The 27,152-nt window shown below is 40.2% G+C and overlaps 2 protein-coding genes across 8 annotated transcripts in view; both read right to left on the bottom strand.

The window, feature by feature from the left end:
* The window catches only part of asb1 (ankyrin repeat and SOCS box containing 1), a 5,262-nt gene extending 4,373 nt beyond the window's left edge, over nt 1–889 (bottom strand). The window contains exon 1 of the mRNA XM_036569435.1: nt 640–889. Coding sequence (XP_036425328.1) covers nt 640–745 — 106 coding nt within the window. The 5' untranslated portion in view covers nt 746–889. The remainder of the gene's footprint in view (nt 1–639) is intronic.
* Nucleotides 890–3,694: 2,805 nt separating this feature from the next.
* traf3ip1 (TNF receptor-associated factor 3 interacting protein 1) lies at nt 3,695–27,152 on the bottom strand. 7 transcript variants are annotated; one of them, XM_036569391.1, is made up of 18 exons: nt 26,887–27,152; nt 24,780–24,848; nt 21,009–21,170; nt 19,046–19,174; nt 18,286–18,699; nt 17,791–17,871; nt 16,324–16,347; nt 15,969–15,992; nt 15,667–15,690; nt 15,338–15,413; nt 15,117–15,137; nt 14,470–14,545; nt 13,846–13,941; nt 13,173–13,308; nt 12,935–12,971; nt 12,748–12,824; nt 6,313–6,536; nt 3,695–5,379 (listed from the first exon to the last, which is right to left on the bottom strand). In XM_036569391.1, the coding sequence occupies exons 1-18, from the start codon at nt 27,007–27,009 to the stop codon at nt 5,214–5,216; spliced, it is 1,959 nt and encodes a 652-aa protein (XP_036425284.1). In that variant the 5' UTR covers nt 27,010–27,152; the 3' UTR covers nt 3,695–5,213. The 7 variants fall into 7 exon arrangements, with proteins under 7 accessions (XP_036425284.1, XP_036425292.1, XP_036425309.1 ...); XM_036569399.1 differs by having other exon boundaries at nt 13,846–13,938; XM_036569416.1 differs by lacking the exon at nt 15,969–15,992.

Raw genomic sequence — 27,152 nt, 5'->3', positions numbered from 1 at the left:
CATAACTCATTGTACTAAACAGCCAGTTGCCTCTTACTTTTCACATATATAAATCAAATTAAGTGATAATTTAAATAGGCAACTGATTTAAAATTAAAAATGCCAGCCTGGCCTGTTCACAGCAAATAATGTTTAGATTGCACATCTGGCTACAAAAAATTGGCCAAAATATTAGCCATCGGTGAGTTTGGCTGTAAAGAATTCAGAAACAGTCACAGATCAATGATAAGTGCACCCCAGTCCTTGTCCTGGAGATCTACCACCCTGGAGAGTTGAGATCCAACACACCTGGCTCTGTTATTCAGATGCACCTTAAGGCCTTCATTACCTGGATCAGGTGTGACAGACTATGGTTAGAGCTAAACTCTGCAGGGTGGCAGATCTCCAGGACCAGGACTGGGCACCCCTGCCTAATGGTCAAGTATCTTGTTTGAACCAGTCATTTTTCAACCACGCCTCTCTATCTCCATCTCTATCGATCTAAACAGCAAGATTAAGAAATGATACCCCTGAAGACGAAAAGATGCATTAGTGAAAATGAGAACTAACATTTGACACTGTAATAATGGTGAATTACAGCAGTGTCAGTGGTGTGGAGACCGTGTGGTCTGTTCGCAGCTGTAATATGGACACCGTTACCTGCCACAGAGCTGCTGGCTAAGTTGGAGACGGTGACCAGAGGGTAGTTCATGTTGGGCGGCTCATCATCAACATCCCCCTCTACAGCGCCCCCGCCCTCAGCCATCTGTGCTCAGCTCACTCTCTCTAAAGGCGCCGGGCGTTTCAGAAACGAGCTGCGAAACGAGAGTTTAATGCGCTGGACTGTGTTTTAACGCAGCTTGTTTAGGTGGAGTTTCTTCCCCGGATGTTTTGGCTCGGCTCGTCCTTTGCCGCGTTCTGATTGGCTGAGGGTCAGTTACACTTCCTGGCTGCTGTTAAGGTGACAACAGCATTAATACGGCCGGAAATATATTCGGGTTTAATTATCAGTAAATATCAGCTGTCTCGATCGTGTTTGGCGTTTATTATGTATATTTAATTATATATGTTTATATGTTTATTAATTTTTCTTCTTTTGCTGTTTGTAGCTTCTCAATACAGACTCCTATATGACAAAAGAAGAGGAGCATTTAGCTCTATTACCAAAACAGTCTCAGGAACACAGGATTGACAAAGCAGCTAATTCGGTAGTGATAATGCTGAGAAAAAGAAGTTTAATATGTATCCTACCAAATATTTACTGAAGAGAATTACGTCATCTGGAGAAAGAGAGGAGGAGAGAGTGTTTATGTAAAGTTTAACCTCTTCAGCTCCTTGAGACCACCGGTGGTTCCAAAACGCACGTCATATTCTTCATAACTTTCATATTTCATAAGCTACATTCAAAAGGTGGGTGTCGTATGAGAGTCTTCTTTCCAGTCAAATAGATCGGTAACGTAATTTTAAACCCTTACAATAAAAGAAGCTGAACTCAATTTTTTTGTCTACTGAAAGTCGACCCATTTTTCCACAAATCTGGGCTATAAACTATAAACAGATGGTGTCTCTTCAGTGATTTGCTCTGTAGAAACTATTTTTATAAAATAATACAAAGAGCGTCTAAGATTTTGGCTTTCAGCAGTAAGTTGTAAGCATATAGCAATATGTGTATGATCATAAAACACATGTTCTGTTAATCTGAGGGGAGCTTTTACAAGAAAAAATAAATAAAATAAAAATTGACATTTATTTCATGCGGTTACTGAATAATTTGCCTTATGATTTGGTCATGTAAATTCAGATGGACAAACCAAAATATACCCTGGAGAATAAGAGGTTGAATCAGACTTAACTGCTAACTATTAATAGTCTACCTTTTGAGCAGAATACCGAGTCTAAATAGGTAAAGATGTTAGGTAGGATAAGCAAGTCAGTCACAGTCAGGTACACTATTACTTTTCTTTTTATTATTATATTAAATATATTATGTATTTTTAAAAATCCTTTTAAAAATGGTGAGAATAAAATTCTCCTCACTTTTTTAAATAAAATAGTTTGATGTAGGATGTAAATAATGTTAAGGTTTCACCGTGTACCATTCACTCCCTAGTCTATATGGTCCAGATACAGAAACCAAGCTGCGTGTTTTAATACATTGTTTTTGTGATGTCACAAAAACCAACATATTTACATATATCCCACCTACAGCAGTTAAGTGCCCACATTTAAGTTATTAGGAGGGTTTCAGCCTGGACTATATATTGAATGAGGCACAGTACACTGCAGCCAATCAGAACAGAGCTCATTTACATTGTAGTCCTAAATGCACAGCAACTGTCTTTATTTCTAATGGTTAAAGAGAGGCTAGAAAATGGCCCCTTTAAACATATTACAAACATAAGGATGTCTGTGTTCTTGTCTCTTTCAAGACCATGTTCCTGAGAGAGCATTAGCAGAGTCTGGGTCAGTGCTTGTTCCAGTGCGAGTCCAGCGGTCAGAGGCAACGCTCAACTTTCTGTTTATCTGTGGTAGGTGACTTGAGTCCGTCATTGTTGGAAGTTTATTTCGTAGAGCCACAGAGCCATGCCTTATTGCTGCCTGACGACAGCTGAACCGTGGACACTGGGCTTTGGGCTCTAAAAATAAACAGCGAGTCGGACGGCCCCATGTGTCACTCAGAATGGACTGGAGCATGGGGAGCTGGAACACCCAGCTTTCTAACCACAGGCTACTCTGCAGTGGAAAAAAAGAATACATCGGTCAGCTACCTTCCTCATTCAGTTAATGCCCCTTTGACTCTCTCCAGGCCCATTCGTTATATTGTTGAGGTTTTCGAATTTCACAGCTAATTTGTACTACATTTCTACTCCCTCTCCGCCAATTTAAAACACAGACTATCTGAGATTAACGGTACTTTCATATAAAAATAGATGTGGATGGATCATTAAGAAGATCAACAGAGTTTTCTGCAGTAAACCTGCTCCTTTCATCCACTGAACATATGAGATGGATGGAGTTTGTCCACACTGATGAAGAACCAGAGCCATTTCCTCCTCAGATGTGCCAAACTGTGTCTCCTCACACATTGGAGACAAGGCTTTAGAACAGGGTCTGCTCTCTCAGTCAGGGACACAAGGCAAGAGCCAGACAAAAGCTTTCAGGAGCATGTGCAGTCCAGTCATTCAGCCTTAATCCCAACGTTCACACCGCAGCCTCTCAGCCAGGTGTCTGGGGTTTCAAGAGCCCCAAAAAGCAGACTTATCTGAAATGACCAGGTCAGCCCATTCTCAATTAATGCTGAAGGGTCCCCACAGTCTTTGCACAGAAAGAGAGAGATATGGATGTGTGTGTGTGTGTGTGTGTTAAGTCTTGTGCAGCTGTCTCAAGCACTGCCAGAAAAACAAAATCAGGCCTCTAATATAGGCTCTTAGAGTATTAAAGTGTTTTTGTTAAGTCAGATTGGACTAGCCTTCAAAGGCTGGGCGTAGTCAAGCGTGTGACTGCGTTGTGCCAGACGCCACCAGCACTTCACATGAACTCGTCAAAAACACAGACTCCACACATTCATCACTTCCCTGTAACACCGTCCAAAATAATCATTAAAATGCCACACTAATGTTTACCTCACATCGACCAAACAGCAAACTTTCACAACACCCGTTATTTCCCCTGCATTTTCATGACTGCTTCCCTAAAAACAGGGCATGTGCAAGTGTTTTACTTAAATGTAGCCATTTATTTCACTCCACTACAAAATTTATAGTCATTTGTGGACTATGATACAAATGAAATATACATAATATACAGCAAATACAATATGGATGTGGTAAAAATAGCTTACAGTGTAAATGGTCCACTCTTAAAAACAAAATGGGAAATGCTTCGCATTCAATATCTAAAATGTTATGAAATGGATATTTTTTATTTTTTGCAGTTTAATATCTGACTGTACTCACTGTAGTTCATGCTATAATATAGCTGATAATACTGATTTGAAATATTCATTGATATGCAATAATTAATAGTGTACGCTTTAAGGTTGAGCTCTTGAAAACTATCAGTCTTGTAGGAGTTTTTGGAGTCCAAGTGGTATGACCTACTACATCAGGATGTACAAAGGTCAATTAAAAAAAAAAAAACAAAAAAACTTTGAAATCTCGCATGCATGAAATATCATAGATATTGAGGACACATCCTTTGGTGAGCCCGATACAATGTTTTCTATTCAGCCGACAGCTGTGCAGTGCTGAAGAACAGTAATATAAAGTAATGTAAGAAAGCAGCCCCCCCCACCCCCCACATGAAATGTCAACTTCCTACATGGTTACATGAAGAAACACAGCCAATACAGTAACCTTTAAAAATCAAATAAAATCAGTCAGATTATCTTAAAACTTCTTTGTACTGTACCACAACAGGCCTTATTGGTTCCTCCTCGTGTACTAAAATGTCCTCTTTTCGCATCACTACAGACATGTTCAGTCACAGTCTCATTGATCAAAGTGCAGTGGTGCTTTACTAGTGCATCTCCAGCTTTTGGCATGCATAACTTTCAGCTAATGTGTGGGCTGGTTTTCCCACCAGATTTAACTCAGACCCAAACCAAAAAGAGGGTTTGATGGAGAACCCTCATTGATGGTGCGATTTAGGCCAAGATTACACATAACCTCTGTCTAGAAAACAGCCCCCTATTGCTTAAGACAAGCTTTGGAGAGCTACTGAGACACAGTACACCTGAAAAGCATTAATAAAGTAATCTGACATATTGCCAAGAAGTTCTCTTATCAGTGTGGCTAAGGCATTGATTCAGTCAACAATCAATCAGTGTCAATTAATTCAGTCTTTTTCTATAGAGAACATGGAGGAGACTGGAAATCCGAATTACAAAATATATTATACATCAGTATCAACGTGACCAAACACATCTCTCAAGTGTGCAAATCTACTATGGAAGGGGAAAAACACAGTGCATGTGTTTTTTTTCTGTATGAAACAGTGAAAATCCCAGCGAACCCAATCAGAAACACATCAGACTCAGAGTCCGACTGAAGGCACCTTAAACCATAAGGAGATTGTGAAGAGGGTGACTACTGTATCAGTATCCTCCACGTTTCATCCAACACCCACTCAAAGTGCAAATTAGACAACCATCACCAGAGAGCTACTATGAGACTGAGGGAGAGAGCTCTCCTGTGTGGACAGTGCTTTAGGTTTTATTTCAGGTATTGCCTCATTCACGTTTGTGAGGAGAAGTTTATGCTGGACACCATCTTATGGATCTTTTCCTCGTTCTTGAGGATGTTGGCCTTGATGGCACAAATCTTGTCCTGCTGGTCTTTGATGAGCTGCTCCAGTTCAGCCAGCTCAGCTTTCAGCGGCTCCACAGCACTGTCTGTGATTCTGAAAGAGATGCATGACAGAACTTTACGTCTCAGGACTGACAAGTAAATCTTATTCACAAGGAATCTGGGCTTTGAGGTCCTGTTGGTTATAATAATGACTAATAATAAATAATAATAATAATATTGACAGAATACTTTTTTCTGTTCCGTAATATAGGGACTAAAACTAAAGAACCACTATATTTAGAGAGCTCTTTGCAAGTATTAACTCCAGGCTTATTATTCAGTTATTAATCTGAAAGTTTATTTATCCAGAAATACTCACTAACTACTGTGAAACTAATATGTAAGGATTGATGTTAAGGAGCATTCTGGTCTGAAACTAGCATTTAGTGTTGTTTGTCTTGTTAAGTAATATTTTGCAGCGCAGCACTGCATCCCTCAGCCTCATCAGTTTGACAGAATTCACAATTTTCCTTTATGTTTTCGTCCATCAGTGTTCTCTCTACAATACCCAGCACGCACTGCACACATACGTCATACAACCACTTAGAATCCCACCACAGCTTTCTTCTGCATTAGCCAATCAAAAGGTGGGGGGGGGGCACATTTCAAACGGCCCACCCTCAGGTATCCACCCTAAAGGGTCTATAGTGTTTGTGTAGTCTTTAATCCAGAAAAGATCACTCTAGAGATTGTGGAACCACTAAAGAAGGAAAAATCAGAATGTTCACAATAGATTTAGTAATGGTTATGTTTTTAATTTTGTGCCCTTTTATGCAAGTAAGGAATTGAATTCTGGCCTCACCGAGGAGTCTACAGAATCAAATCACTGTATTCATGGTTTTGCCATAGTGATTTTTTAATGTGGTACAACTGGAGCCTTCAACTTCATAAAAAAGTAAGTATTATGATATTATGAAAATGTCACCAAAGTATTGTGATATTTTTGCCATATTGTTTAGCCCTAAATGTGCCCACCCCACGTTACCTCTGCTCCTGCTGCAGGGCCTGTGCGTGCTCTTTGTTCTCCCGTCTCCAGCTCTGCAGCTCATTCTGCATGGAGTCCATATCCTCCTGGATGTAGTCCATGATCTTGCCCAGAGGCAGGGCGCTGCGGCACACAGTCTGAATGGATGAGCGCAGGCGTTCAATCTCCCTGGCCACAAGCTCCCGCTCCTTCTTACGAGCTGCCTCCAACACCGGTGTCCGATCCTGCAACACATCAGCACACGGGTTAGGGAGAGGGATAGAGAGGCAGAACCACAGGCAGACGTGACTGACTGGCAGCAGGAAAAGCCTCACACATTTTTCAGACACACCTCACAGACCTCGCAGAAGGGAGCACTTCAAATGAGTTATACAAACGAGGTTAGAGGAATTCTATACCCAGCAGTAATGTATTAAAAAAAGAACAAGGGTGAAGTCTGCATTTAGCGGTTTAGGATTTCAAGGCTACAAATGTTTAGGATTTCAAGGCAGGAATTATACAAACCTAGCAATGTATATAAAGATCAAACCCAGAGAGCCATGGGATCCATAATATGAGTGGTTAGTGAGGGCCTCCTCTGTACGGTATGTGGTTGGGGGGTCTTGCTCTGCCCCAGTCACCCCTCTGCCTGGCACACACACCAGCCATATATGTTTACTCAGCTGGAGCCACAGGCTGTGTGTGGCACTAGGCCAAACAAGCCTCACTCTCACAGCCTGCCCACACACACACACACACACACACACACTCATCTCATAGGCACAATGGTCTGTAAGACATAACTCTAGGCCTAGTTTATTTAAGTAACAGAGTATGGCAGTGAAGTTATTTTACAACAGTATTCGGTAACAACTACTTCACTTTTACCTCTTTTAAGTTGAACCCCTCAGCTGATTTTTGCCATTTTGGTCACAAACACTATCAACTACCTTTATGGTGCTGAAACTTAATCTAAATCACAACACAAACTAGCCAAAATCATCCTCAGTAAGAAAAATACACAACTGTCAAATAAGGTGTCTGCTTTGTGAGTTACACATGGACACATAATATTACCAGCATTGGTATGAAATGCTTTCATTAAAGGCTGTTCTCTAATCATATGTTATGAAAATAGATTTATTGTTACAGCTTTGAAAAGTGTGCTAATTGTGGACAGATGCTTCAGAAACTGATCACTTTCCTTTAGGAAGTTCATAAAAAGGCTCACTTTTACCTGGCCTTTTTTCTCTTTTTTGGTCAGTGTGTTAGTACTGAAACGTCTGCTGGCCGTCAGCAAGGTGGGTGGCTCTACTAGCCCCTAAACACCCCCGCTATACAAACACTGGCCAGCGTGTACTGTTGGTGGAGCACGAAGGCCAGGCAGGATTTGGTCTGTTTGCCGTCCTCTTGCGCCTCACCCCTTTTGCACAAAAACGCAAAAGAAGAAGAAGAACAAGAAAAAGAAGAAGAAAAGCAGTGCTTTCTGTCTCTGTGGATATAAATCAATCGTTTATAGGGGCCCTGTCGGCCTCTACAAGTCCAGCACGCTCTTATTCTCCCCCTTCGTCGCCCGAACCCAAGAAAAATATTTGTTTTGAGTGAGGCGGCTGAGGGCAGGTTTTACCATTAGCTCAGACAGTGACGGAAGCAGGTCGACAGTACCGGCGCAGTGGGCCTACTGCAGGTGGCTTCTGTAGACAGTGGGTGCTGGAGGCCCTGGTGCCCTTTGCCTCCCCTCCTAACCTCACACCAGGGCAAGAGAGCAGGGCTGAATGCCAATTGCAGACCTGGTCAAAGCCTGAGTGCTCTGCACAGTGGAGTTGCAAGCCTAATTTGCTTAATGAGGAAATGCATATAAAATACATGATTTATGAAGGGCTGATGAGGAATGAAGGAAAGAGAGGGATACAGGGCTCTTCAAAGAGCACTCTGACAAGAAAAATAGCTCCAGTGCATGAAACCTCTCAAAGGCTTACAAACTTTGCAGGAGTAATAAATGAAGGAAGTGTCCGTCTTTGTGGATAAAATAGCAAACTGCATCCAAAACCATGACATCATCTACAATTTAGGTAAGTTATATGGTGATAAATGAGCTTGGACAACTGAACATCAACAGATTACAAAGTTAGCATAATTTGTTCTGACTTATTGACCAGAGAGCTATGACCTGCTATAAATTTACCTTTCCTTAACACAACAAGCATAGTACAATGATTCCAACCAACAGTATTATACTGCATAGGCCTACCTGTAGACTCCTATCTTAAAGTCTTACACACAGAGTCGCTATACTGGGCTCTGCTCCTGTTGTTTATGTTTTTCTTGCTGGTGTGAGGCTCCATGGTGGGTCTCTGGGCTTCTGAGGGGAAAGATTAATTGAGCACTGCTCAGGGGTTTCCTCCATAAGGGAAACACAGGCCCCGTCCAGCTACATCATAAAAATAGCTGCATTGCAGTGGGGTGAGGAGAGGAGAGTCATGAGCACAGGATGTAGTGGGGTCAGTTTGTCCCCATGGGGGTCACTGCCCTGACCCAACCGAGGTCCAGAAGAACCACCACAGAAGCTAGCTCACAAACAAAGCTATTGTGCACCCAAAAATCCAGTGTGGGCCAGCCACCCAAGAGAATTATCAGAGCTGACAGACAATCATGCTTGAATGTTTGTTAAATGTCTGTTAATACGAACGTTATCAGCTAACTGTTGATTCAAATGGGCATTTACTCAAAGTTCCACCACCATAAGTCACTACCCTTACATGTCAGCAGTCTCTCTCTAGGAGGGCAACACACTTCCAGGAATGCAGGGGAGTCATTTCCTATACGTTTGCACAAAAAAGGTAGGTGTTTATGAAGACACAGGCCTGAAGAGATGACTATTTATTTTCCTGCCTATCCTACAGAGAATACGCTGGCCTTTCTCCTGTGTAGTGCTCACTCAACAGCCATCCATTTGTGTGCCACAGGGTTTATTTATACGTTGCGAACCTTCATCAGGGCTAATTTGATGGTGTAAAAAAAAGGAGAAAAAATGCTTATGAAAACGCAGCTGCTGTGAGGGGCCAATTCTGTCTAAATAAAAAGACGGCCTGCATAAAGTATTTTATAATAATATACATGCGTTCTGGGGGGCATAGAAGAGGTCAGTCCTAAAATACACAGCACATTCTTCAGTCTCACTGGCTGTGGTGAGAGATGGCATTTATGCAATTTCAATTAAGTGATAAGGCCATGTTAAGTAACAAGAAATTATGTTAAGATTTAGTAACTCTTCTGAGATGAAAATGTAAAATCTCCATTACTGTGCCAGTTAGAGGCCAACCTTCATTTATTAAATTTCGAGGCAGTACGGCCATTAAGCGCAAGTTATTCATGAAAAAAGCAAAAAACTTTTTTTGTGTGTGTCTCTGCCTTTATTACAGCTTCCCTTCTTTTTAGGAGATCTGCTTTCAGTTTTTCTAAAGAAATCTGCAATGATATTTTTCCAAAACTCAACCTAAGTTCAGCCTTAGGCGTTGGTTCCATTTTCTGCTTCTCATGATCCAAGTAATCCCAAACACATTCCTTGATGCTGAGTTCTGGACTCCAGTCCATTATTCTGTGAACACCCGCAGCTTTTTTGTTTGATGTGCAATTATTTTGTCTATTTCCTTTTCTCAGGGCTTCTTCACAGCTACACATCCTTTTAGACCTACAGTCTTGAGTTGTCTTCTCACAGTGGAAGGTTGAACAGAAACACCTGTGGATTTTTCCACATCTGAAGCAAGAGTGTAGCTTGATTTTGTCCTGTCTCTACTTTTAACTGTAGTTTTGTAGTATTTTCCTTTGAGTTCTTTGTGCAAGTGGATAATATTAAATTGTACTTACTAGCCATTTTAAAGGGAAAACAAACAAATTTCGCACAGGAACATATACTAAAAACTGCAAATGTTAATGCCATTAAAGTTATGTAAGAAGTCTAAAAAAAAGAATAACTGGCCTTTTGCCTGTTGTCTACCAACCTTTACTAGCACAAGGTACTGTTAGCAAAGCTAAAGCACTGGCTTGATCATCCTTTGCTGTCTGGGCAGTGTGCCTGTGGTGTTCACACAAATCATTCTGTAGCTTTTTTGGTATGTTTTACAAATTAAAAAAGTTAAAAAAGAGTTAGAAACAAACACTTCTTGAATATATGTGAGAAAATTATGAGGATATGTAGTCCTGTGCATTTGTGGTAGAGATCCTCAAACGTACAGAGGAAAAGGGCATACTTGAAGAATGAGTTATACACGCTGTAACCCTATACCTGTCGGGGGGATAAGGAAGCTCAATATTTACGTTTTTAACCCTGGATGTTACACTAAGATTACAGGAGAGCGCCGGCTTTATTAGGCTGAACCCTCACCCCTTTCAAGTCAGGAAGGAAGTCATTGCAGCTTGTTTTTCCATCCAGCTGACTAGGCAAGGGAAGCACAGAGCACTAGTTAACCTGCAGCCCTGTTTAGAGTGCGCAGTGGCCTGAAAGCCCGCACCCAGCTCATGGCCAACGTTAATGGCAGGGCAGTCAGAGAACTGATGAGGCAGCATTAAGTGAATTAGGTGAGCGCTCTGTGTGCTGCTCGGATTCCACCCCAGAGCCGGCCCGCGTCTGATGGGGGAAATCTAATTTGATTATTTGGGAATGGAGGGAAATCCAGACTGATTATTTTGAAACGAAGAACACAGAGAGAGGAAGGGGGTGCGGGGCAGTGGGCTGGGGGTTAGCAGGGTGCGAGTGGCAGCAGGAATAGAACAGTCTTCTTTTGAAATATTCTCTTTTTTATTTTTAAGAGAAAATACTGGCAACTGTTTTTTTCTAGGTATGGTAAGTACAAACACACACACACACACACACACACACACACACACACATATATTTTCTAAGCCGCTTATCTTTCTGGGTCACAGGGGGAGCTGGAGCATATCCCAGCAGTCACTGTGCGAAAGGCAGGAGTATGATAAGTAGGTATTGTCTAAATAATTATTTTGACAGGTTCATTGTCCAAAAGTGCATATGCCCCAAATGAAAGGTTTAAGTGCTGATGGGGTTTGGCATTATTCCCAAGCTTGTCACTAATACTGTCACAAATACTTGCACAAGATAAGCCTGATTAGTCTTTAATATATTATGTTTAATCAAATGACAAGATGTATGGCATTGCTGGAGACCTGAGCATCCAGGCCAAGCAGAAAGCTGCGGACAGCAGAGTAGCAGACTATGAAATACGCAGACACACAGCAAGTGTCTCTGTGTGCGAGCACACGTGGCTAAGGTCACACTGAGGCTGGGAGTCAGGGGCTTTCTGCATGAGCTGCACCACCAAATACTGCATCCATCAGACCAGCAGCCAGACTCCAGCAGATGGGAGCGGAGTACATGCTCCAGGAAGGTGGACCACCCAGCACAGCGCAGGCCACTACAAGCAGGGTACAGACAAGAGCACCTCAAAACTGAATCACTGTCTAAATATTGACTATGGGATCGCTCCCTGGCTCATAGAAAGCCAGCACAAGGACTGGAGAGCACTGGACAATGCACCACATCTGAATGGAAATCATACTCCAGTGGTTCTGAAAAATATATCTACTATAAAATATGGAAAGGCCAGTTTATTGTCGCTACATGGGAAGGGAGAAAAGAAAACTACATTTATTGCCTGCTTGTGCCTTGGTGGAAGACTGGAACACATGGCCTTGGGAGTTGTTTTTTGTGGAATGGATTTTTACTGATCTTTGAAAACGAGAAATGCTTTGCTTGTTATTGAACTTTGGCCAGTGATAAATCGAGAACATATTGGTGCCGTTAATTCTAATCTATTTTCCATTGATAGATATTCACAATGTCGCAGGGCCATGAAGGAGAGGGGCCTGAGCAGATTTAAGAGTGGAAATAAAATAAGTGGCAATAAATCGGTCATAAAACAAAACAAATCACAAAACAGTTTTCAAGACATGCAACTTTTTCTCACACATTCCAAGCTAAGATCCTGAGATTACATAGTTTATCTAACTAAGCAGCTCACAACAGTTACACACGAAGGGGTGAAATATCTAGAAATTGTCATCTGTGAAGTCACAGTGTTTTGCTCCTGCTGCTACAGTTTCACTGAAAAATACTTCAGTGGGTCTGAGACCACAATTGCCCTGCTCCAGTCCATTTGCAAAGCTGCTTTCTTTAATAAATGCTTGACTCGCTGGCTAAGACTTTCAAATTAAAAACAGCAAAAATCACGTCCCTAACGTATCGTATTTACTGAAACCAGCACTGATTGTCTCAATGAGCAGATTTTGAAATGCACTTACTCACATTGGTGGAATGCTATTGTGAAAAAACACACAGGGCCAAGCTGTGTTAGCAGACTGACATAGCGCTGCCCTCTAGTGGAGAGTAACGAAGACAACACAGACCTTTTCTTTTTAAAGTTAAAAATGTAATACCTGATCTTTTGATTTTAGAGATGAGGGTGATGATTCAAAATCCTTCTTGGTTTCTAGGATTTTTTTCACAAGCCCACCTATAATGAGAGAAAATCAACTTATAAACTGGAGTAATCTTGAAAAATACAAATTAATTCAAATCATTTGATGTGTAGCTCAGAGCTTGCACATGGTTCTTTCAACTCACCGTGTCTCTCATCACCTTGTAGTTCAATTGATGGCTCCTATATGAAGAAATTACTCAGTGAGAACAAATAAATGTTCATAAAAATGTCAAAGACCATTATGCATAAAGTATCAGGTAATGATTTAAGATCGGCCTGAGTTATAAGCTCACAGACACACATCATTGCAGACATTAGAGAAGCCAAATATAACTCAGCACTCCTATTCTCCTACTCTGTTGTAGAGAGAAAGGCACTCACCACCTCCAGCTCAGGCATGTCAGGTGGAGGTGGAACTGCTTCCTCTACCACAAACTGCCCATCTTCTTCCTCTTCATCCTCCGAGAGTCTTTTGCCCTCCACAATGACAGCAGAGTGAGGCTTGCCACTGCCCAGCCTGCGGATAGACATTTTTTTTTTCCACATGGGAAAATATTCACTGTTTTAGACTGTGTTGCTTCTGTTTATAAGCTTAAAGGAAGAGTTTAACCAAAATCTAAACATAAATAGTAAGAAGTGAAAGCTAGCAATCTTAATTACAATGTTTAACCTACTCTTTAAGAGTAGAGTAGAGAAGTTGCACAAACGCAGAGTCAAGTAATCCATCACCACATGGCTAAGATCTGGACAATGTTTTATAACTTTTTATTTATGAACAAAGCCACTATGGGGGCCAGTAATGCTTCATTTCTATCAAATGTATGGTACACCGAGTGCCAAATCAGCAAACAATGAAAACAAACAAACTATTTAGAATGTTTCAGTGTGGTTCTATATGTATTGTATTGCTGGTTCTTGGATTCAAAGCTTTATCTATGAGTTTAGAAACAAATTTCCAAGCCTGTGTTTTATCATCTCTGGTGCCAGAACTGCCACACTGTTGTTTTACTTTCATCGACAGACAGCAAGTATGAAAGTTCCTCAAAGTACTCACCTCTCCACTGGGCCTCCGTCAGTGTAGCTCTCCTGCCTCTTCACTCGAGGAGGGGCTGGCCTCGCACTGCTAGGCCGCGGTATCCTCCTGCTGCTGCTTCAGAAGCATGATATCATTATTACACCTCTTTTCAAGACTCTGAACGACAATGTAGCTAGTTTTATCACTCTTTGCTAAGTGTGTTTGTGGGGAGGCTGCTGACGTACAGTTGAGATAAATAAGTGTCGAGAGACCAAGAGCAATTTTCCTGCGTGCAGAGTGAAAGATATCAGCTGTGAAATGAAAGGCAAGCAGACATGCTGCTTTGAACTGCAGTCTGGCAGTACTTTGCAGTGAAAGTGAAGGATTTGCATCAATGAGTTACACTGCCAGGCAGCCTAAGAAGGCCGAAAGGAACGTGGAACTGCCAAAAGCATTACTATCTCTCTCACACGTACAAAACAGCCTATTATCTCATTTTGCGCCTGTGTTGTGACTGAGGTGAAATCAACCAAACATTTTGCGTTGGAAAATTACACAGATATAAGGTCAAGAAAAGGGAAGGCAAGAAAGCCAGTAAGCAAAAAAGAAAGAAAGAAAGAAAGAAAGAAAGAAAGCAAGAAAGAAAGAAAGCTATTCGCTAACCTGTGGGATGGCACAATGTCTGATGCGTCTCCATTTTCAAGGTGGACTCGTTTTTGGACTGAAGGGTTGTCACCCACTGAAACAAATGAACGGCATTCAATAAAGACCCTTTAAGTCAACGTCTCTAGGACTGAATTCCACAGTGGAGTAAAGCATGCACATCTGCTACTACCTTTCAGTGAAACAGAATGTAGTAAGTAAGGTAACAATTTCCATACAGTATCAAAAAAGAACAACTGAACATTATTAAAATTTGAACCTCAATTGCCAAAACTGTTTGTCTCTTTAGAGTGTCTCATTTACCATTTGTCAGTGTTTATAATTAGGCTTCTGCATGCATTCTGTCATGGGGCAGGGCAGGGCTCATGCAATGCACACAATCATGCTCAAATAACTGGACTTTTTTTTTTAAGTCACTTAAGTTCTATACATCACAGGTTTTTAAGCTTGTTTTGTTAGAGGCTGGCACAGCAAACTTGAAAAAAGTTCTGATTGAAAACCTTTATATGAGCCAAACCACTATGTGTATAGTAGTATATACCTAGAGCTCTATACAATCAAGACATTTTTAACTCAAAATCAAAAATCAAATTAAATCTTGACCTCAGACAGTACAATTCACTGTATTGGGAGCCATGGCTACTTACTTCCATCACTATCTGATTCATCTGCAAGAGAGAGAAAGAAAGAGAGAGAGAGAGAGAGAGAGAGAGAGAGAATTGCTAAATCATTAATCAAAATAAACCCCATAATCACAGGGGGGCTATAATATTAATTTTGATGTAGTGCAAATGTCTGTTAATAACATGTTACGCAACCAAATGAAAGTGTCTGGCATGCTTTATGTTCTGCAAGACTGGCAGGTCACCTGGGGCTCCTGCTTTGGGCCAACGTCGCTGTCCCTTGGCAGATGAAGGCCTGGGTATTCTGGCAGGACTCTCCGGCTGGACACAAAGACAGGAGGAGTTAGTCATTTCATCTTGGAGCCAAAAGCCCTTTCACACTAAATGATCTATGAACTCTTACTCATCATACCTTTCCCATTACATCTCTGTGATTTAGAATGAGTCATACTGTGCAACGCTCTCATATTATTTACATGTCTTTGTGGATTTTCCAACTATGTTGTTCCAGGCACCAAAATGCAACACACTCTGCCAAATAAATGTGTTTCAAAGATGAATCTGCAGTAACTACCTGGTTCTGCAAAGCCTCTGTTGGCTATGTGATAAAGAGAAAAAACACAAGAGTTCAGTGCAGGGGTGTTTATGCAACAAAAGTCTAACATAAGAAGAAAACATGCATTTATGAACTCTTCTCATTTACTCAAAGCTACAACACAACTTCTAAACACATAAGCAAAAAAAACCAAGCACAGTGACACAGAAGCAATCTTCTACATAAGGAGGAATTGCCCAACCTATGCAATCTGTTAGACTGCTACAAAACAGCCTGCTACTCTATAGACTGCCCAAAGCAGGAGAGGACAATTGAAATACCTCATTAGCTTTTGCCTCAAGCACCTGTTAGGAATGATAAGGCACACAGAGTTACGCAAATCTGACATCTCTTTGCTCTTTTTCTCCAAACCCTGAAGCTCTGTTCATTAGCATACTACTCACTAAATAGCACATATAAAGGAAGGCCAAATAAAGCACACCATGTCCTTCATTTATTCTGTTCAGTGGGGAAAAGAAAAAAACAACAACATTGCCATGCATGAACTAAAAAGCTTCCACCACAAAAGCCATCTGTTCACACCTGCCCCACATTAATGAGAAATAAATGAAACTTGATTTGAAACACACTATGGCAAGTAGCCACTCAAACATGACAGAGCAAATGCTAATGTACCTCTTCTAGCTCATCTCTTTCAGTCTTGAGGATTAAAGAGACAAAGACATGATTACAGACGTGTCAGACATTCCAGCTGAAAGTCAGAACTCCTACACTAATGTCAGACTTTGATACTGAAAGCGGTTTTTCACACTGTTCTGTCCTTCTATAGATAGATACACATATGTATCTATCTATAGAAAGACAGAACAGTGCTCTGAAGCCAAAAACTGAGAAACAGAGCTGGAAACATATACTGACAATTCTCGTTGGGCAAAATTTAATTTAGTGTAATAGGTGTATTACATGACTGTTCAAAAATGGACCAAGCTCAAAATGGCAAACCATTAAGCTTTTAAATGATCTTAGCAACAAATATTAGTCAGTAAATTAGCAAAAAAAAAAAGTAACTTAGTATGGCATAGTTTTTCCCTTTTATTTCTTTAAATGTTCAGGTTTTATGGGTAAACTTGCAGACAGCCTTTTACAGCAATAAAAGTCAATATTATTCCACTCAGCATTAATGGCTTCAAACAGTTGAAAAAAAAAATCTAAGCTAGTTTGTGTTTAATGTGAGCCAAATCTTCTCTTAAGGTTTTAAATCTAGACTCCGATCAGGCCAAAACCATTCGTAAAAAAACATTATTTTGGGCTTGGTTCTTTTTTTGCACAGTACTGTACATACACACACATAAACGTACATATACATACACACACAGATCATCCTACTAAATATGTTTCTTGTACTAAACCAAATGGATGAACATTCCAATTTGGCACTAACAAAGCAATCATAACACTACAGAAACATTGCCAAATGTTTTTTGAGCCATGTTCTAATTTTGAGCATAACTCAAAAACACTAGCCAGAACGTGACTATCAAACACAACTTGCTACACACGAACAGCAGCTGTACACACATAAAATCAAAAGTTTTTTCAGTCAATCAAAAAAAAGTTTCCTTAATTGCAGAAAATATGTGCTCATCACCAGGCCATGCGAGACAGGGATGCAGTCTCACTTCCTGGTTTAAAACTCAGGAGTGTGGCTGAAATAAGGGTCTGCGTTTCGGTAGTAACATGAAAATGTCAGACAGCATTTATTTATTTATTATTTAAAACCTATGATAAACTGAACTTTCAAATTTCAAATTCAACTTCCCTTTAAAAAAATCAAAAAGATCTTTTTAAAAACTTGAAAAAAATTGAATCATTATTTTCACAAGTTGACATTTACGGTTAGAGTTTGGGTCAGACACCTCCCAAAAGAAAGTAGCCTAGTTCAGTACCCTGTATTTATTTGGCGCATTACTATTTCAATTAATACCTTGGATTCAAACAGATCATAACATAATCCTTGGAAATATCTAAGGTCTGAATACTGATTTTAAATGTTGGACCACAGTTTGAACTAATTAGGTAGAATGGTAAGCATGACAATACAGGTGTTTTACTTGACCACACCAAAAATGTGGAGAAACTCACCTCCCCTGGCTCAGCTTTATGGTTTTTAATGGGCTCCTCTGGGTGAGGCCTTTGCCTACTGAGCTCCTCTGCTGCTCTGGCCTGTAGAAACATGACATGATGGTATTGAACACACAGAGAAGCCAACAGGTATGTAACAATACACAAAACTTATGTTTTTGCACCGCAATACAAACATTTTTGATACAGTGGTGAAAAAGAAATGCCAACATTAATTTTGCTTTTATTTTTTCAGTTACAGTTCAGAAGAGGGTTTTTTTCTCTTTATTTTCATGGCTGTCTCTCTTAGCAACATCAGAAGGTGTTCTGATGATTTTAAATAGGAGAGTGGAAATCATGCTACTTTATTTCAGTAAGTCTGACTTTACAAATATTTACAATTATATGATTTTACATAATATAAAATCTTACCGTGTTCGATTAACTGTCTGGCAACTTCCACATAGAAAAAAACAAAATTAATATGGATCCTTACTAGTCAAAGAGATCACCAACCTTTTTATCTGTTTTCTCCTTTGGCTTCTCCTCCGACTCTTTTGGGCGTTCCCTTTCCCGCTCTTTGTCTCTGTCCCTTCGCTTTTCCCGCTCACGGTCTCTATCTTTGTCCCGCTCTCGTTCCCTTTCTTTGTGCAAATCTCGTTCTTTGTTTTTTTCTCTCTCTTTATCTCGTTCTCTCTCCTTATTTCTGTCTCTATCTTTGTCCCGCTCCCTCTCTCTGGCCTTGTCTTTGTCCCGATCACGGCTCTTGTCTTTATCCCGGTCCTTTGTCCTGTCTCTCTCTCTACCCTTTTCCGACCTTTCGCCATCTCTGTGTCGGTCTTTCTCGGTCCTCTTGCCCTCTGGGTCCTTAGAATGGTCTGGATTCTTCTGCTCTCGGCTCAAACTGCTCTCTTTAATCTCTCTCTTCTCCTGCACAATGTCAAAACAAACAACAAGCTTTGCTGTGTCACTAAAATGATCAGTGCAGAATGGCAACAGTGCAAAACAGTTTTTTTCTACCATAGATAAAGCTAGGTTCTTATCAATTATCTTTGAAAAACTGTATGAAAAGAACAGTTTATGAATGACATGTGGACAATCATCCAAATAACACTATGCCACTTAATTTCTTCTGTGGTATTCCTTTCTACAATTTATGTTACACCTGCTGACTAAAACTTTGTGTTTAATCTGTTGTTTCTGAGAATATCTCTTTGTGAAGTCTATGCATGTTTATCTATTACACAATAATGAAGACATCAGCAATCTCAGTGACCTCTCTCTCTGTGTGGCGCTCTCGGCCCTCTCGGTTCTCCTTGCCCTGGGATCTGGAGGTGCTGGCCTTCCCCTTCAGATCCAGTTTGTCTCCGGCCAAGACACGCCTCACCGCCTCATCACTGGAGAGCTGCATCAGGAACAGATGAATCAATAAATATCACAGCTTACTTCTACAGCGCAGAGGTAAAGCCCTCCTGCTGGATGAAGGCCCCATAGGCGCTACAGATAGCTCCACTCACTGGTCAAATATGTAAATGATTTTCTAACCAATCGAAGCATGTGTTAGTTCACAACAATATTCAGGTATTTAGCATTCTCTTCCAAGAATTTCGAGCTGACTGACTTTGCTGTTTGGGCAGTACTGTGGCAGACTTAATGCACATTTGCTGAAGGCACTTTGCAATGCATGGGTGGGGAAACACTACACTCAAAATGTGGAATACATTTGTTCAGTCTGGAAGTTAAAAATGTTACAATAAAATCTGAATATTCATCAAATCCACTGAAAAAATATAGCCATATGCGGCAATCTGCAAAGTGCAAGCGCCAATCTTCTCAGTGAGGCCTAATATGTTGGATTGGGGCCGTTTTTGCAAACAGAGGACAAATGATTGAGAGTCAGCCTTTATCAAAAGTACTTCATATGTTATTGATCAAGTTTAGTAGATTGACTTTTTGACGTTGGTATACTACGCTGCAAATTTTGAACAAATAAGTAAAAAAAAATGTAATTGCAAAGTTTTTCAGCTAAAAAACTGAACACAGACCTGTTATTTACTTGTAGGACAAGGACAATAATAGCAATTGGATTTTCAATTAAGTCTCATTGTACTCTGTAGCCTCCCATGAAGACCAATCTGGGTCAAATTTTGCATGCCTCATCTAAATCTCAATTCATATAACTGGTTTAAATCTGGAGACAAACAATTTTTGGGTTTTAGTAATTTAATTCAGAATTGCCATTGTGGCAATAATTAATTAATATTTGGCAACTATGGTGGCTAAAAAAGTATTTACCTACAGATGCCATAGATTATTTCAAGACAAGTTTTGAACTGATCAGATCAAAATGCTAAAACTAGTTTGAAATGGGCTGTTTTCAAACAATTTTCTATCAAGGAAATAATACAATGTATAACACTTGTAATTGCAAAGTTATTAGGCACACAAAATTGCATTATTTAAATCCAGTTTCATGTCCTCAAGGGAAATGATGCCCGAGGTATACTTGATTACATCAGTGGAAAATTGTGTAGCGGATGCTTTATAGCATATAAGTATTATGTTACTTTTTAAGCTGAATAACACTAATGAGCAGAAATACATTCTGTTTTTTTTGACACACCAACTCTCCAAATGCAGACACTTTATAGCACAGTGAGCTAATCACATTATATTTATAAAGAAGTTAGTTGCTAGTTTAGCTGTATGGCTTAACCACTACACAACTACTGCAGCCATCCATGCCAATTACACACTTTTACTTTCACTACAATCGGTGTGCTCAACCTTTCAGCGCAGCCACTATTATAATGACAGTGGGATATCATTGGTGTGAACACTGTGGGCCTTTGGGGATGCTTGGTAATGTACATAAAACCATATTTATATGCTTATGTGGTGATTAAAAAGAAGGTATGTGGTAAGTGAAAGTTATATCTAAAGGTCAGAAATAACTAAATATGAAATGTTTTGCCATAGAAGAAAATGTATGCTGGTGCTGGTGAACTTGAACAGCATCACTATGCTCCCTTGGTAACGCCCCTTATCCCATATTCCTTGCCCTCCAAGAACCTCAAGAGACCAATTACAGTCCGGAAGAGCATTAACATTCCCAAGACTACAGGCATGAGTGCCATTCCTATTACTGATCGCCCAGTAAGATGTCATATTTACAGTTCTACTGAAAGTGGTCTTCTGAATCCCTTAGATCTTTCAGTGGCTTTTCAGACAGAGCTGACCTTGTTGAGGCAGCACTTGGCGATGGCTTGGAGCAGCTCGTTAGTCTTCTCTGGTTCATGGCCAGCAACTATTCGTGCAGGCTTTGCAGATAGAGGCTCCCCGCTCACCAGCATCACCACATCAATGGCCTTCTGGAGGAACGCTATCTTTGAGTCTTTATCCTACAAGGCAAAGGGGGGAAAAAATAACATTTTACCATTACCTTAGCACTTATTAGAGATTATTTGATTGTCATATTGACCTGTTTGACATATTTGTATTACTAATATCAATGTTATTAAACCATATGCATCATCCCTAACAGAAGCTTTAATTATGTGCTCCCTGCACTTAATTCCCCTAAGTTTAATTTAAATGGTTGATAGATTATGATGCAGTGCAATTGTCCATGTTCTCATTATGAGCTAATTATAATTCAGCTAGCTGGTAATGAGCTTCCACAGGCAGTAGACAATATTAATCATAATTCATTATTTCTTACCACATGCAGCAGAGTTCATAGTTCAATAGTATTTGATCTGGTTTGACATTTATACATAGGTTAGTATATAAAGCAAAACTGTCTATTTAAATCTAAGTATCATCAAAGATATCTCTAATTGAGACCCAGACAGTTCACTTTCAGGCAGAAGCTCTTCAGTCTCATGTTGGAATGGAGAGGGAGAAGAAGAGAGAGAGAGAGGGAGAGAGAGAGAGAGAGAGCATCCATTATGTATGCTGTAGCATCAAAGGACTCAGCTACTTCTACACTGCATGGTTGTCTGAAAGGGGATCGGGTGTGAACATTTTAGCCAGCGCTTTATCTCTCTTTAGCTCTCTATTTTCTAGTTTCTCTCATCCCTCATAGAGAGCTACTGAGTGCTAGCTGCATGTTTCTCTTACAGGGTCACAGCGATAGGCATCTGTGTTCAGCTGGTTAGTGGCATTAAGCTTTCAAACTTGGAAAGGCTTTTCACACGTCCTGCCTGATTGAGTCACTGACCCTTGGCATGCTCATTAAATTGAGAAACTCTTGAGTTACATTTGGAATGGTCGTCAAATTCAACACTCAAATGGGACTCAGACACTGCAGTGTGGGTTACTGAACTGCTGCCACAGAAGTACCAATCTCTTGTTGAGAAATTACAAAATAAGAGGGTTCACCTATTCATATTATCAAAGATCCAGTAGGAACACCCAAAACTGCCCCTCATCAGCCTGAGTTGGGTGATCCAAAATGCATCTTATTGTGGTTACACTGCTACACAATGTGAGTATAATATATAAATATATATATATATATATATATATATATATATATATATATATATATATATATTGTAGCATCGCGCTACTGGCTAATTCAGCCGTGGACACGCAGGAAGTGGAGTACCACGGTTACCACCATGCAGCGGTGAGACAGACTTAATTCATGTAAATAGCTGTTGCTGCTTGGACATTATAGGTGGTGCAGTGTTTCTTATGATATGCCTTGCTGGGCTGTGGAGCTGGTTAGTGGAGTTGGGGTCTATCATGTATGAGAAATGTGTGGCTGTTGATGACCTGCTTGCTTCCCAGCTGTTTCGGCAGTGCTGAGCGGCGGGTTCCTCCTTCTGTTGTGCAAACAAAAGAGCACTTGTTCGAAGCGCTATCTATGCCGAAACCACAATATTGTTACATGACAGTTAGTTCTGACGCCACAATCTGATTGTTGAGGATACTCAGGAATATAACAAATATCAGCACATTTTTAATCGCAATAACTGCATCATTCCACTGAGGACTGGTTGCTAAGTAATAACTTGCTTTATGCCACAGCTAACCTTCACTAAGTTTCTACTTTAGCACATACGAACACAGAAAACCTTCCAAACCTTCTGAAAATATTTAACCTTCTGAACCCGTTGTTTCCTCTAAGCAACCTTTTTGGTCAGCAGCTTTGATGGCAGAACAAAGTACTGGAACTGACTAGAAACCCACAGACTACAATTCAGCAAACGAGGCTGGAACAAAATGACATTCACATTAATTTGGCAAAGAATGAAAAAACTGAGATGCACCTGATATTTTGACAGTTATGTGGGTCTAACCGAACGCAAAGGCTCCTACTTTTTGCGGTGGAATGAACTGCCAATATTAAAGCACATTTGATATTCTGCAAATTTATATAACATCATAAAGTGTGTTATCATGCAATAACATCAACTGTGATGTTATGCATGACAACACACTCCCTCTTGTATTAAATTGCTTAAAAAAAACAAACCCATTTATTATTATTGGAAATGCCTTAATCAATCAAAACACCCACAGAACACTTATCTGGATCTGAGGGTGGTAGGTTACATTCACTTTAAAAGCTTTACTGCTCATTTCCGTTCTTGGTGATTCACATTTGTGATTGTACATCACCCATATCTGTCTTTAGTAAAATGTGCCCTCTACCCTGAAATGACTTACATGCACACATCCTAATCAACAGTGAGTGTGTTCACATGCACTCAATAATCCGGTCACAATTGGATTTCTGCAGGTATCTGATTATTCAAATGGTCATGTAAACAGCACCAACAAATGAACAAACTAGCAGCTTAAGCCTTCATCACAAAGATAGTAAGCGCTGTACAGCTCTCAGCTGTTCATGATTAGGAGAGAAGGTGAAAAAAGGCCAGTCACTTTAATGCTTCTGCAGCTTTTAATAACTTCAAGTTAGCCACTGCTGCTACGCTGCAAACATGGGAGAATGACCTCAATATGTGCATGCACAATAAAAATTCCAATCCAATTTGTGCATTCACACAACTCTGAAAACATCAGATCTGTATCACATTAAAGAGGAATTCCAGCTATTTTCAAACTTTTTGAATAATTTCATCTTTGCAATATAAACAAAGTCATTCAGAGTGGTTTGATGTAAAATGGTTCAATTTTACCAGGGGTCGCCATGTCTACAACACAAATATAGCCATTTTATTCACTATCTAAAACCACCAATGAACCTATGCGTGTCTTCTGAGTTTTATATGTAATGCTGATGATGGTAAAATAGTGGAAAATCTGGGAAAAAAAAAGTTTTCCTTGGGCGCTATTTTGCTTTACAACACCCTGCATAAACCCCTCCACCATGAATGGACTAAAATAAATGGATTCAGAAGATGTTTAGGCCAATTGCTTATCACAAAACTATTATGAAACAACGCCTCAGGCATCAGGCAGCGTATTCATATCCATTCTGTGTAATAACTTTCGGTGAGGGAGCTTTTAGAGGCTTTAAACTCTTCAGACGTCTGGTTCCCTTCACCACCACTGTGAACAATTCTGACTCAGTTAGTTTCTCTCCGAATTACTTTGTTTACATTGTACCCATTTAATTATGTAGAAAATTTTAAATATTGGTGTAGAGTTCCCCTTTAAGGCAAAATATCGGATTTGTGCCACTTCCAAGGCCTTTCATAACTATTACATCATCACCCAATTGCAATTATTTAAGTGGACCACAATTATTTTCCACAGTAACAAACATAATGTGAATTGGGTGCCTTGTAACAGATGAGTTGAGGCATATACATGTAAATAAAATCAGACAGTAAATACGTCTGATTGAGACAGGTCATGGATATTAAGAAAACAACAAAAATTCTGACTGGTGCTATACCACCTTTAGAGGGCAGCAATGAGTAATGTTTGTCTATTTGAGCTTAAGCTGTGTCCGTCGCATCCGTTGCGTATGCTTTATGCTCTAATATATCTGATGCAAGGCAAAGTTATGCAGTGCAGTTTAAAAGGCTCACCTTTACGTTGTCTGACTTCATCTCTGCTTCTCCATAAAGACCTTTCATGAAGCCTGTGGTGCGAATTACCTGAAAAGAAGGCAATAATGAAAATTAATTGATGCCATTTAAAACCCACTGCCTTTCTACAATTATTTAAAGGGCAGTTCAGTTCACACGTTCGAAATGAAGCAGCAAAACAAATACACAAATAATCAGCCCAGTGGAGTCTAGCATGACAGTGAAGGCCTGCATCAATAATGCATATAACCAGAGCTGAAAGCTGAGCTTAAGCACAGAATGAAAGAAAGCATAGAGGAAAAACAAATTCCAGCACACATAATGCCGAGAGGTAGGCAATGTTCTGGAGTGCAGACTGAATGCAGCCAAACTTTCTATAGTGAAGACGACGATGTAGCTCACATGGAGGTGCCATGAGTGAAAGGACTGAGTGCCCTTTCCAGGGATGTCTTAACCAACGTGAGTGGTGTGTGTGATGTACAGTTATGCTTCTGTCCTCCCATACACTTTGTGCCAGCTTGGCTAATCTTGGCAGACCTTTTAGTATCTAAAACTATCTTTGGATTTAGGGAGAAAGAGCCACTGAACAACCTACCTCGGCCTTCACAGTCCTCCAACGTTATGTATTGCTATGACTACTACTTGTCTCATTCTTAAGCCACAGAGGTGTACTATTAGAGGTGGGCGATATGGCAAAATGTCATATCTCCCAATTTCAAGATGTTTTAACGAAACACGTTATGTCACAATATTTATTCTGACATCTGATATGGTAGAACACACAAAGTAAGCCAACATTTCAAAAATACTAATAAAAACTATGCATTCAATTATTTGTATTCAACACTTTAAACACTGTGCTACACCAAATCCAGTTAAAAGGACTAACTATACTCTCTTTGTAATCAAACATGCAGTTGGTAAGGGTTTTTAAGTAATATAATCATACTGCCCAGCCCTATACACTATATGTCCAAAAGTATCCAGCCATCTCTTTTAATAAGTGCCGCTTTAAGGTGCACCCATTGCTGACATGGCATTCAAAGCTATTCATCCAACATCAGCACTTGACCTCGCCAATGCCTTTGAGGTTGAATGCAATTAAATCAGCATCTAGGAATGTAGCATCTACTGTAAAGTCTTCCCAGAAGAGTAGAGGCTATTACTGCAGCAAAAGGGGATAAACTCCCGATTAATAACTTTGATTTCAGAAGACACGTTGGATGAGCAGGTGTTTACAAACTCTTAGACACACAGTGTACAATTTAAAAACGTGTAATTATGCCAGAATTATTAATCTTAATTTTGACTCTGTACCGCGGTTAAACGTCAAGTGTAGACGAAACAACGGTAACAGAAGAGAACTTGGTAGGCATTTATATACATTATTAACATATTAAATTGATAACATATTTTTGGGTTATAGCTTGTTGTCCTTTTGCGTGTTCCTGACTGTCGTTCTGGCCATCAGGTCTAGTACATTTCCACCTGTGCGGCCAGGTAAGTGGATGACGGACCATGTAAGCGCACATAAGGCCTTTTTGGTTTGTTTGCATAATCAAAGCTCAGCGAGGTGCCTGGCAACAGAGAGGCGCTAACAGAACAGAGAAACGTCCCTCAACTTCTGCTCCAAAGCCTACAACAGCACATGGAAAACAGCCCAAGAGTTAAAACGGGGAGTTTCCTGTTCACAGTGTAAGAAGTGCAATGAACAAATAACTTATGGAAATCCCGAAATGCTGACTTAGACACCACCAAGTTAGTTAACAGTTACCAAGCCAGCTAGCTAGCTAGCTTGCTATCGTGATATTGCTATATAACTTAGCTGTAATACAGCAGGTGCAGCCGCCTCCTATCACCTTAGTCCACTAACGTTAATCCAAATCTACAATTCGCCAGTACAGAGCTCAAGAGAGCTTAGTAGATCTGCTAACCGTTAGCTTTGCTGCTGGGTATCTGGACAACCTGAGGCAACGTTAAAAGCTAGCTAAAGTACAAGATGTTCACTCAAGAAGCGAAACCAGCTAAAGCTCATTTAATTTAACTACCAACTTACTCTTTATTCTGTCGACAAACACATTTACGAGCGGTTCACTTCTCGACTCACCTCGCTGAGTATATCGTGCAGGTATCGAAACGGCGGCTTGCTGAGCAGTTTTTCAGTCAGAGGCGGCTTCTTTATCACTTTCCCCAGAGTTTCCTGGGTCTTTTTGGCCACCGAGCCGTTCATGGCAAAACCCTGCGGTCTGCTCTTCGACCCGAACGCCCGTCTTCAGAAATATATGGGCAATTTACAGACCCAAAAACTCCAAAAGCGATAGATTTACAATCACTGAGCTGCTCTCGTTTGTTGCTGTGTCAATAGCGTTCGAT

This window comes from Colossoma macropomum, unplaced genomic scaffold, assembly GCF_904425465.1.
Source record: "Colossoma macropomum unplaced genomic scaffold, Colossoma_macropomum, whole genome shotgun sequence".
Classification (NCBI taxonomy): Eukaryota; Metazoa; Chordata; class Actinopteri; order Characiformes; family Serrasalmidae; genus Colossoma; species Colossoma macropomum.
Note: the sequence above shows the minus strand (reverse complement) of the source record. Positions and strands in the feature narration are given on the sequence as shown.

What these genes read in the sequence shown, in the direction of transcription:
- traf3ip1 (XM_036569391.1), bottom strand. Translation starts at nt 27,009, where the DNA reads ATGAACGGCTCGGTGGCCAAAAAGACCCAGGAAACTCTGGGGAAAGTG. An exon ending in ACAAGGTGATGAGAGACACG is followed by an intron (nt 12,825 to 12,934) that starts GTGAGTTGAAAG and finishes CTCTCATTATAG; the next exon opens with GTGGGCTTGTGAAAAAAATC. An exon ending in GCCCTGCAGCAGGAGCAGAG is followed by an intron (nt 5,380 to 6,312) that starts GTAACGTGGGGT and finishes CATCTCTTTCAG; the next exon opens with AATCACAGACAGTGCTGTGG.